General features: G+C 37.0%; 2 protein-coding genes and 1 pseudogene across 2 annotated transcripts; 2 read left to right on the plus strand and 1 right to left on the minus strand.

Annotated features, from left to right (window-relative positions):
* Positions 1-701: 701 nt before the first annotated feature.
* LOC106335013 overlaps positions 702-12,901 on the plus strand; it is a 19,707-nt pseudogene continuing 7,507 nt past the window's right edge.
* On the minus strand, positions 4,778-6,151 carry LOC106335272 (short-chain type dehydrogenase/reductase-like). The gene is made up of 2 exons (XM_013773786.1): positions 5,752-6,151; positions 4,778-5,286 (listed from the first exon to the last, which is right to left on the minus strand). Exons 1-2 carry the CDS (start codon positions 6,126-6,128, stop codon positions 4,878-4,880), a joined length of 786 nt encoding a protein of 261 aa, XP_013629240.1. The 5' UTR covers positions 6,129-6,151; the 3' UTR covers positions 4,778-4,877.
* Positions 7,857-9,048, plus strand: LOC106328426. The gene is made up of 2 exons (XM_013766865.1): positions 7,857-8,491; positions 8,820-9,048. The coding sequence occupies exons 1-2, from the start codon at positions 7,857-7,859 to the stop codon at positions 9,046-9,048; spliced, it is 864 nt and encodes a 287-aa protein (XP_013622319.1).

Here is a 12,901-nt window from a genome sequence, read left to right on the forward strand (position 1 = left end):
TGATTGTAGGGTCAGTAAACAATGATTTCGGTCCTTAGAAAAATTAACGGATCGACCGCTGGAACGGGATGAAACCCACGGGCCGAGAGAGCGGACGTGGGTGATCCATTAGCTGTGGGCGGTCGGAGCGTCACACAAACTAAATTAAGATTTACAGTAAATCATAATTCTATAATAGGTATAACTAGTCACAGTCAAAAATGAGTTGTATATATGAAAAAAACGAATAGGATGTCAGACAAAAAGTTCAATTAGATATTTGAAAAGAAAAAAGCAGAGAAGTGAACGTCGACGAATTTGTTGTTATTTGAATACATGTGTTGACTTGTATTCTATTGGTGGGTGTAACAGCTATAAATTAAGATGAATAAAACATATGTTTTAAACAAGGCTGGATAACAATACCATAGCTTTTTTTTTTTAATTTGAAACACAACCATAGCTTCTTCAACTCACAATTGTCTTTATGAAATTTAGAACCAAATCATAATTTCTTCATGTCAATTTTAAACATTACTTTTAAACCATACTGATCAAATCGATTAAAAGGGAAATTTCATTTTCAAATCAAAGGAAATATCCAAGAACTTCTGTTTAAAAAACTTGCAAAAATGGTGGAACCTACACTACATGATAGCTTTCTCTGTGGTTCACGTATTTTCTATGAAAAGATAACTTTATTTCCATTATATTAAGCTTAAAGTTTCTCCCTTGCTAGTGTGAACATTGTCAGTCAATATCGTCAGCCTTTTCTCTTTAGATACACAAAGCCTCTTTGTAAATCATTACTCTCTAGATCTCATAAAATCTCTGTGTTCTATAGATCTTCTCTCCAGCGTAGTAATGGATCTTTACCTTCTCCTTGTGATAGTTGCTACGCTTTTGTGTAGTAGAATCTTTTCTTTTGTTTATGCCAAGTTCAGAGTTCAAGAATCTTCTTCTTCATCATCTCCACCATCTCCCCAGTCGTCTTTGCCTATACACGATGTCTTCCCGAGCTTCCACGGAGCGGATGTCCGTAAATCCTTTCTCAGTCATCTTCTGAAGGAGTGTGGGAGCAAAGGAATCAACCTGTTCATCGATAACGAGATCACTAGAGGAGAGTTTATCGGCCCTGAGCTCAAGAAGGCAATCCAAGGATCAAGAATTGCGATTGTATTGCTCTCGAAAAGATACGCTTCTTCGTCTTGGTGTCTTGACGAGTTAGTGGAGATTATGAAGTGTAAGGAAGACTTAGGTCAAACGGTGATGCCCGTTTTCTATGAAGTGGATCCAACTGATGTCAAGAAGCAGACCGGTGACTTTGGGAAAGTCTTTAAAAAAACTTGTAAAGGTAAAACAAATGAGGTTACTAGGAAATGGAGTGAAGCTCTAGCAAAAGTGGCCACCCTCGCTGGTTACCATTCAAAGAACTGGTTCGTCAAATCTTTCCAAACACAAATCAAACTATATATTAATGTCTTTTTTTTGGAACAATTTAAATTGACTTTGATATATTTTGAATATGTTGTGTAAGGGATAATGAGGCAAAAATGATAGAAGATGTTGCCATTGATGTTGCAAAGAAGTTGTTTAACACCACGCCGCCAAGAGATTTGGACGAATTCATTGGGATGGAAGCTCATATGAACAAGATTTCGCCGGTTTTACGCACAGATTTGGATGAAGTGAGGATGATAGGGATTTGGGGACCGGCTGGGATTGGCAAGACCACCATTGCTAGGTTTCTGTTCCATCAACTATCCCATACTTTTCAATACAGTGTCTTGATGATGAATGTCAAAGCAATGTGTACGCCACCGGTTTGTTCAGACGACTACAATGTGAAGTTGCATTTGCAGCAAAAGCTTCTGTCTCAGTTAACCAGCCAGAAGGAGGAGGATTTCAAGATTTCTCACTTGGGAGTTGCACAAGAAAGACTGAATGACAAGAAAGTTCTTGTTGTTCTTGATAACGTTGACCGGTTAGTACAACTAGAAGCTATGGCCAAAGAAACTGGGTGGTTTGGTCATGGAAGTCGGATTATCGTTACAACGCAAGATCGAAAGATTCTGAATGCACATAGGATCACTGATATTTACAAGGTTGATTTTCCGTCAGATTGTGAGGCTATTCAGATGTTTTGTATGTATGCTTTTGGTCAAAAGTCCCCTGAAGATGGTTTTGAGAACCTTGTATGGGAAGTTACAAGACTCGTCGGTAAACTCCCTTTGGGACTAAGAGTTATGGGATCTCATTTTCGTGGAATGTCCAAGCAGGAGTGGGAGAATGAACTACCAGAGCTATGGAGATGCCTTGATGGAGAAATTGAGAGCATTTTGATGTTCAGTTATAACGCATTATCTTTTCAACCATGTTATGATAGAGAAAGTGGCAGAGCATCTTTCAACGATATTTTCTAATATGAGGCAACGACTTAACGTCTTAGCCGATAAGTCTCTCATATCTTTGGAAATTTCTCTCATATCTTGGGAAAGGGAACGTGTGATTATGCATGATCTGCTAGTCCAGCTGGGTAGAGATATTGTCCGCAAACAGTCCAGTGAGCCTGGACAACGCCAGTTTCTGGTCGATGAAAGAGAGACTTGTGAAGTACTGGCTGATGATGCAGCGGTAAGTTTTTCTTTTAGTGATTTATTGCAGTTACAAACTGAGTCTGTTTGATAAACTGCAATCATCTCTACCTTATTTTTGGTTCTGTTTTCAGGGTAGTGGAAGTGTTATTGGAATAATGTTCTTCTATGGAGACGAAATAAATGTGAGTGAGAGAGCCTTTGAAGGAATGTCTAATCTCCAATTCTTAAGATTGGAAGTGGAACGTGATGGTGGAGGAGATGCATTGCATCTATTTGGTGGACAAAGCTATTTATCTCGTAAACTTAGATTACTAGATTGGAGCTATTTTCCGATGACATGTTTGCATTGTATTCCCAAGCCAGAGCTCCTCGTGGAACTATCCATGCATGACAGCAAACTTGAGAAGTTGTGGGAAGGAACTAAAGTAAGTAACATAAGAATATCATATGTTTTTAACTAGTTTGTTAGCATTATTAATTGATTAAATTTGTACAAATGTGTTCTTATTGATTTTCTCCGTCAGCCGCTTACCAATCTCAAGTGGGTGGATTTGAGTGATTCAGAAAATTTGAAGGATGTTTCTAGTCTCTCAACTGCCACTAGTCTACAGGAATTAAATCTCACGAGATGTTCAAGTTTAGTGGAGCTTCCATCTTCTATTGGGAATGCCATTCATCTCAAAAAGTTGGATCTCAGTGGATGTTCAAGTTTGGTAGAGCTTCCTTCCTCTATTGGGAATGCAACTAATCTCCAGTTTCTGTCTCTTCATCGTTGTTCAAGTATAGTGGAGCTTCCCTCTTCTATTGGGAATGCCATAGGAAACCTCGAGGATTTGGATTTTAGTGATTGCTCAAGTTTAGTGAGAGTCCCTTCCTCTATTGGAAACGCCACTAATCTCATGCGTTTGGATTTTAGAAGATGCTCAAGTCTTGTGGAGCTTCCTGCCTCTATTGGAAACCTCCATAAACTAGACTCTTTGATTTTGAGAGAATGTCGCAAGCTGGAGGTTCTTCCTGTCAACATCAACTTGAAATCTCTGACAACACTTGATCTCACTGATTGCTCCTTGATGCAATGTTTTCCTGAGATCTCGACAAACATCGAATATATGTATCTCACCCGAACTGCGATTAAAGAAGTGCCTTCATCGATCAGCTTGTGGCCTCGTCTAGATGAATTGCATCTGTCATACAGCGAGAACCTCAAGGAGTTCCCTCATGTTCTTGACATCATGACAGTTTTGGTCATGAGCAACACAGAAATACAAGAGATTCCTCCTTGGATCAATAGAATCTCTCGTCTTCGTCGTCTTGTACTCAAGGGATGCAAACAGCTTTTGTCATTCCCACAGCTTCCAAGTTCATTATCAGAGCTAGACGCAAAAGATTGTGAGTCTCTGGAGAGACTAGATTTCTCCTTTCTTAATCAAAAGATTGATCTCAACTTCACCAACTGCTTCAAACTGAATAAAGAAGCGAGAGACGTCATCATCCAGACATCGCCTTATTATAACTTTACGATCTTACCAGGTAAAGAAATGCCTAACTACTTCAATTATCAAGCTAATGGAGGTTCCCTAGTATTAAAGTCGAACGAGAGGCCTTCACCTTCATCAATGAGATGGAAGGCTTGCATCTTGCTGGTTCCTAAAGATGAGGCTGAAGCTGTTAAAGGAGAAAGGGTGAATGTAAATCTTTGGATCAACCAGAATTCCCTGCGTGTAGGGCATGGGATCAAACAGAATAGACTCAATTATTCAATTTACCCCCCTCTGCTTCACCCTTTAACGGAACATCTATACATATTTGATTTCGAAGCAGACATGCCTTCAGACGAACTTTTCTTTGAGTTTATGTTCTTGAGTGAGTATGAATGGATGATAAAAGAATGTGGAGTGCATTACCTTAATACAAGTTGATGGGTTGATACATGTAATGTTGTATTTTTGTGTATGATTATCAATCATCCTGTTGTGGTGGGTTATGACTTATGAGTAGTTACTTATACGGTTATACCCTATGAATAAACGAGGAACCAATTCTCTCATAAAATCAGAATCATTATCTGGTTATTATTGTTATATAATCATCTGGACAGCAGCAGCGAGAGAATCGAGCGCTTGTCTATGAACTTGTGTCTATGAACTCACCTAACAATACCTAGTGTATTGAGTGAATGAAAGTTAGTTTGTGTTTCAAAAAAAAAAAAATCATCTGGATAACCAACAACCTAACAACACATTTGCAAACATATCATCAGTAAGCCTCAAAAGAACAGCTACTAAAGACCAATTCTTTTGTTTACACATAACCACCATTAACAGGAATGATCTGACCGTTGATCCATTCACCACCATCACCAGCCAAGAACCCAACGAGAGGCACCACGTCTCTGACTTCGCCGACTCTCCCAAAAGGATTCTCTGCGGCTATCTTCTCCACAACCTCCGAGCTCTTTCCTTCATAGAACATCTCAGTGGCTATGGGTCCTGGAGCTACACAGTTTGCAGTGATCCCTGTTCCTTTGAGCTCTTTCGCAAGAATCTTAACCATCGTTTCAACTGCTGCTTTTGATGCTGCATAGGCGCCGAATCCAGGCTTCAAACCTCGCGTCATGGAAGATGTGAGGAGTATGATCCGACCACCGCCTCCTTGTTTGAGCCTATTGGCAGCTTCCTTGCTGCACAGGAAAGCCCCTTTTGTATTGACACTACACATTCCATAAGAAACAAAGGTCAAAGTAGCAGCGAATGAAAGAAAAAACCTTTAGTTGAAACTTGCTTCCATATTAGACATACACATCTCAAAGAACACAAGACATGTTTCATTTGATTCGAAATTAAGACATACACATCTCAATAACATTGAAACAAAGAATGTATCATGTTTTCATTTGATTCGAAATTAAGACATACAAATATCAGTAACGTTGGAACATAGAATGAATCATGTTTTCATTTGATTCGAAATTAAGATACAATAACAGTTGAAACACAAAGTAATTATTTTTTTAACAAAAAAAAAAAAATCACATTTGATTCGAATTCAGACATAATACTCATCTCACTGTAATAACAACAACCAAATTAACAAACTGAATTTTTCTTTTTGCTTACTTTTCGACTATTTAGCTTGAAGGCAAAGATTCTAATCAATGAACAATCTGCAAGTGTACCTGAAAGTGCGATCAAAATCTTCGACTGATGTGTTTGCGATCGAAGGGTACTTGGGATCGAGTACTCCCGCCGAGTTAACCAGAATATGAACCGGCGACTCGAAGGCCTTCTCTGCCCCATCGAACAGAGATTTCACCTGACTTGGCACTGAAACGTTGGCCTGAACCACGATCGCTCTTGGTCCGTTTCCGGTAATGGCGGGAAGTTCGTTGATCTCCGCCGCGACGAGCTCGGCGTCAGACGATTTAGTTGTGTAATTGATGACGAGTCTAGCACCGTGTTCAGCGAGGTGGATCGCTATTGCTCTTCCGATGCCACGGGAAGAGCCGGTGACTATGGCGACTCTCCCGGCGAGAGGAGGCGATTGTGCAGCCATTACGATGGTTTCGATGAAGAGAAGACAAATACGAAAATAAAAGAATCATTATGAAAAAAATAAGGAAATACAAATCAAACAATAGTACGAATTTTCTTTTGCAAATTCATCAAGTGTAATTTAGTTAGATACTAGTGTTTGATCCGCACATTCGTGCAAATATTTTTAATAGTTGGATATTCTTCATTTTATAAATGTTTAACATTGATATTATCATGAACATTTTAAATACATGATTTATATTTTAGTATTATATATTGTGTGAGTCTTTAGTTTTATTGTTTAGGTTTCTTAATTCATTATTAATATATAGTGATTTATTTTATATATTTTAAATTTTTTATTTATTGTTATTACGTTTTTGAGTTTGGTACAAGAATTCGTAATCTGAAATAATCAAATAGAGAATTTTCTTCAAAATATGATTTTTGAAAATATATAAAATGAAAATATTACTTAGTTTACAAAATTTTAACCTGTTTTAATGGTAAATAATAATAAAATTTAAATGAAAATATTTTAAAATACATAGGTTAATTTACCAATTGAACCTAGTTTTGTCATATTTAATTTACATAATACTTCAATTTTAAAATAATATAATAGAATATAATTATATATTTTTTTTTAAAAAATAGCTTAGAATTTTAATTATAATAAAATTATAATAGTATTTTAATTATAATAAAATTTGACTAATATTAATTTATAATAATATTATTTTACTAATTAGAGAATTAATTTATGCATTATATCATAAAAATATTTAAAATTTTTAATAGATTTTTGTTAGATTTTTCTTAACAAATTTTGTTATAATTAAAAATGAAACTCAAATTTTATTGTTAAAACTCGTTTATTATTAATATCCTTATTTATTATTATGTTATATTTTATAATTAATGAAATGATAATATAACTTAATAAAAATAGTAACTTTATGAAACTCTATTTTAATAGAATAGATACATGCAATTTTTAGAACTAATTAAATATCATAATACACAGAGATTGCATAAATTTTTATAATAATATCACAATTTTGAGAAACAAAATACTATAAATTTTGTAAGCAACACCTTTAAATTTTTTGTGTCAATCTTATCTCATGTGTATCAATTATAATGTATATGTACCATGATATAAAATTATTTTAGTAATCACTTGGACATGTTAAATTATCAAAGAAAATAATATTTTTTGGACTTCTTCGTCAGTCACACAAGGCCGCATTATGCTTTGAAAATATATATTAATCGTCTGTCTTATTTTAACATAAGCTCCAATTTTGTGGTTTATTTATGGTTGGAGGGTGGTAAAACTAAATGCAGTTTACATATTTATTACCGGTCTGCACCTGCCAGCAAGATTACATCAATTACAATGATCCTCTTTAAGGAAAGATTGCTTTTTTTTTAGTTTCCTGATTAGGATATGGTTTAGAATCATCATTGACTATGAATGATCATTTCGGTTAAGTTGTTAGGATATAAAAGAATCCATCTTATAGTCAAATGATTGTGTATATCTTGTTTAAGATATTGTTTAGAATCATTTGAGTATATGATCATTTCGGTAAAGTTGTTAGTATAAACGAATCTATCTTATACTCAAATGATTGTACCATATCTCTAAGTTGTGTATATCCTATTATTTTATTCAGTTTTTGTTACTTATGATCTTGCTTGTTGACTTCGCTGTGGCTTTTATCCTCAGAGGGAAACAAAAATGGGGAGAAACCTCGGTTCAGCGTTTAGAGAAGAGTTGGCTAACCTTGACAAAGATCCAGATACCAACAAGACTGCAATGAGCAACTTGAGAACCATTGTGAAAGATTTGGACGCAAAAGCTCTACATGTGTTTCTCGCTCAACTTTCTGAAACCAAAGAGATCGGTTCCGACTCTGGTGGTGGCTACACGGTTTCTCTCTTTGAAGACCTTGCTCGTTCCCACGGAGTCAAAATCGCTCCCCATGTAGAAACCATCATGCCGGGTATCGTACGGACGCTGAGCTCTTGTGGAGGGGCGTTAAGTGTTCAACAGGCATGCTCAAAGGCGGTTGCTGCTATTGCTAGATACGGAATCGATCCTGCAACGGCGGAAGACAAGAAAAAGAATCTGATCCATTCTCTTTGTAAACCTCTCTCTGACTCTCTTTTAGACTCTCAGCATCTTGATTTGGGAGCTTCTCTCTGCTTGAAGTCGCTTGTGGACTGCGACAGCTGGCGTTTTGCTTCTAGTGAAATGGTTAATACCCTTTGTCAGAGCTTAGCTGTTTCTCTCGAAGCCGCTTCTGAGTCTCACATGGCGCTTGTGATAGCTCTCGCTAAGCGCAATGCTTTTACAGTTGAGGCGTACGCGATGTTAGAAATTAAAGAACACAGTGAAGAACAAGAAAGAGAGAGAGAGAGTAAAGAAGGATAATCTTATTCACTTAATTGATTTGCTTATGAGAACATCTCATATATATAGTGGTTACAAGTATGGTACATGGTAGATGAGATATGATAAATTAATAATCCATTGTTTTGAGGCCTTAACCCACCATGCATGCTTGTCCCTTGTAGTGGCATTTCCATTGTCTTGAGACCTTAACCAACCATGCATGTTTGTCCCTTGTAGTGGTATCTCCATTGTCTTGAGACCTTAACCCACCATCTTGTTTCTTATTGCTTCATTTTTACACGCGAGGCTTTTTGTGAAGTCTGGCCTGAGGATTCTTGATTTGGGCGTTGTGGAGGGTGATGCTCAGAAACGGGTTTTGGCTGTGCAGATGCTTAACTTCTTGATGAAGTATCTGAACCCCAAGAGTATGTCTTCTGAGGTGGAGCTTGTGTTGCAAGAGATGGAGAAACACGTGGAGGATGAGGTGTATTTTGTGAGAGTGGCTGTTCATGAGACCTTGGGTACAAAAGAATAATAAATGCATAGGTAAAAAGAATGACATTTACAAATCAAAGATTAATGTTAGTGGTAAAAAGAACTAAAAGCAAAGGTAACAACATCCACCCTAAAAAGAAAGAAAATCAGCTCTTTTTGAATAATGTTTTCAATCAAACGGTCGTCCAATCTGCAAGTATGATGCATGAACTAGAGAAACGTATTCTAAGTTTTTTTTTTTTTGAACAAACCTTTCATTACGAAATCAAATACATAAAGTTCTCAGCCTTCGGTAGGCTGGCTTACAAGATCTAAAAGGCTCCTCTTTGCCAGAGAGTCAGCCTCAGCATTAAACGAGCGAGAGATATAATAAAAAGAGATAGAGTCGAAAGATTCAGATATAGTAGAGATATCGTTGAGGACACTCTGAATCTCCAAGCATCGATTTCGAAAATTGATACAATCCATTAGGACTTTCGAGTCCGAGCATAAGCTCAAGGTCTTGAAGTTCCTTGACGCCGCATCATAGAGAGCAGCTTTGACCGCAAGAGCTTCAGACAGAAGAGCCGAAGCAACATGAGAGCGGTTAGAAGTATTTGACACAGTCCAACCCGACATTGTGTCTTTGAAGATCCATCCCATTCCTCCGAGGTGTGTCGAAGCCTGCCAAGAAGCATCTACAAAACAAACCAGTCCTGCAACAGAGCGACAGATGTTTATAGGAGCCTTAGCAGGTTGTTTACCCTTAGCTTCCTGATTCTTCAGGTGCTGAGCCGATTGCCACTTACGGGCTTCCGAGAGTGCAGTAGTAACAACCTCCGCCTACCTCATTCGATGATCTTCAAATAGGAATCTGTTCATGGCTTTCCACAGGAACCATAGGACCCAAGGGTAGAGAGGACAGCTAAGTCTCTACGGGGGTAGGTTCACCAAACGCTTCCCACTCGCAAGGAGGGAAGAGATATCAGAAGCAGAGATCACGGGTAGTTTAAATATCGCAGGCACCAGCTCCCAAGTTCGTTGAGCAAAAGGACATTGCAGAACGATGTGGAGATCTGTCTCCGGTTCTCCACAGCGCTTACACTCAGTTGAGGCCAAGATTCTCCTTGTAGCTAGGTTAGCACCCGACGCCAATGCTCTGTTCTTAAGTTTCCACAGGAATGTTTTCACCTTCGGTGATGTATCTACCTTCCAGATATTGGTGATCCAATTAAATTGTTGGTCTAGAGGCCGAGCATCGTTCGTTAGCAACTTGTAACCAGACCTCGTAGAGTACTCGCCCGTGTTCGTATAGAGCCAGACACACTCATCCAGTGTAGACAGATCACCCGGGATCAGCTCCCGTATCAAATCCTCATACTGAGGTAGTGTGGTACTAATAAGAGGCAAATTCCATTCTCTGGTTTCAGGGATGATCAAATCTGCAACCATTAATTTTTGTGACTGGTATGGTGCTGGGCCAATAGGCACAATAGGTTCCTTGAGAGAAAGCCACGGAGCAGACCAGACTGGGATGGAAGAACCTGATCCTACCAGCCAAACAACACCCTTTTTAACTGTGTCTATGTGTACACTTAAAGTAACTTAACATTTACAGTAAACCATAACTCTATAATAGATATAACTAGTCACAGTAAAAATGAGTTGTATATATGAAAAAACGAATAGGATGTCGACAAAAAGTTCGATTAGATATTTGAAAAGAAAAAAGCAGAGAATTGAATGTCTACGAATTTGTTGTTATTTGAATACATATGTTGACTTGTATTCTATTGGAGGGTGTAACGGCTATCAAATAAATGAATAAAACATACTCTCTCTTTTTTCCAAAAAATAAGGTTTTCTGGAATTATTTTTGGTTCCAAAATAATATATTTTCTAAAATTTTAAGGTATTTTTAGTAGTTAATGTTGATAAGTTGTATATTTTAAAATAATATTAATTGAAAATATTTAAATTGATTAAATATTATTAGTTAATAGTTATTGAAAACTGTATAGTAAAATAAACAATAAATTTAATTGTAAATATTTATTATATTTTTAATATACGTGAATACTCTATAAATTTTTTTTTTGTGAACAGAGAGAGTATGTTTTAAACATGGCTTGATAAAAATACCATAGCTTCTTTTATTTGAAGCTTATTCAGCTCACAATTGTCTGCAAACAATCATCATTTTATAGCAAAGAGGCCACTAAATACCATACATTTTACACATATCCATCATTAACAGGAATGGTCTGACTCTGACCATTGATCCATTCACCACCATCGCTAGCCAAGAACCCAACAAGAGGCACCACGTCTTTGGCTTCGCCGAGCCTCCCAAAAGGATTTTCTGTTGCTATCTTCTCCACCAACTCCGAGCTCTTTCCTTCAAAGAACATCTCAGTGGCGATGGGTCCGGGAGCTACACAGTTTGCAGTGATTTATGTTCTTTTTTTTTTTTTTGATAATCCAGGTATCCGGACCTCTCACTTCATCCGACTATCCCACCGCGTCCAACTGGAGCTGGCGAGGAAGATCCTGGAGACCAAACGGAAACCATGTTAAATCCGTTGTGACCGGGGCTCGAACTCGTGATGGCGGGCACCTCAGCCGAGGTTCCTTTACCACCAGACCACGAGGCCCGGTTTGATTTATGTTCTTTTGAGCTATTTCACAGGAATCTTGACAATAGTTTGCACTTGGGATATTCCCAACCATGTTAGATTCTGTCATTTGTGTGTTTATCAACCAATGTATATCCATAGATCTTGATTTGGATGGTGATTTCAAGAATAATACTCCAAAGTTTTATCGGGATAATTTAAGTTTTTTTTATTTGAAAAATGAATTAGATGTATAAAAGTTATAAATACATTCGAACCAAGTTAGACTCCAACCACAAATCACAATCACGAAGACACGAATCATGTCTATGTGACTCATATGTGTCAGCAAATAGAAAATCAGGTTTTTATTTTTCAATATGTCAACTAAAAAAATACTAGAAATTCAACTTATTTTTCCTTTTCTTTTTTTCCTTTTTTTTAAAGATGAACAAAGCATTAGTTTTAAACTGGACTGAACAACAGTCAGACCATAGCTTCTTCTTACACTGAACTAAAAAATAGCTTCTTCAAGTCACAATTGTCTTTACAAAACATTGAACCAAACCATAACTTCCTAAGTCAATTTTAAACATTACTTTTAAACCATACTGATCAAAATGATTGAAAGAGAAATTTCATTTTTAAAATCACAGGAAATATCCAAGAACTTCAGTTTCTAAAACTTGCAAGAACCGTGGAACCTACATGATAGCTTTTCTCCGTGATTCACGTACTTTATAAAAAGATAACTTTATTTCCATTAAGCCATTGTCAGTCAAGATCGTCAATGTTACACAAAGCCTCTTTGTAAATCATTGCTCTCTAGATCTCGTAAAATCTCCGTGATCTATAGATCTTCTCTCCACCGTAGTAATGGATCTTTACCTTCTCCTTGTGATAGTTGCTACGCTTTTGTGTAGTAGAATCTTTTCTTTTGTTTATAGAAAGTTCAGAGTCCAAGAAAACAAGATAATTGCTTATTCTCTGTTAGAAATTGAAGAACATAGTGAAGAACAAGAGAGAGAGATGTTTAATCTAGAAAGTAGAGAGAGAGATAGAGTAAATAAGGAGAATCTTATTTGCTTGATTGATTTGCTTATGGGAACATCCCATATATATAGGGGTTACAAGTATGATGAGATATGATAAACTAATAATCCATTGTCTTGAGACTTTAACCCACCATACATGCTTGTCCCTTGTAGTGGCATCTCCATTGTCTTGAGACCTTAACCCACCATGCATACTTGTCCCTTGTAGTGGCATCTTCATTGTCTTGAGACCTTAACCAACCAT

This window comes from Brassica oleracea, chromosome C1 (assembly GCF_000695525.1).
Source record: "Brassica oleracea var. oleracea cultivar TO1000 chromosome C1, BOL, whole genome shotgun sequence".
Taxonomy (NCBI): Eukaryota; Viridiplantae; Streptophyta; class Magnoliopsida; order Brassicales; family Brassicaceae; genus Brassica; species Brassica oleracea.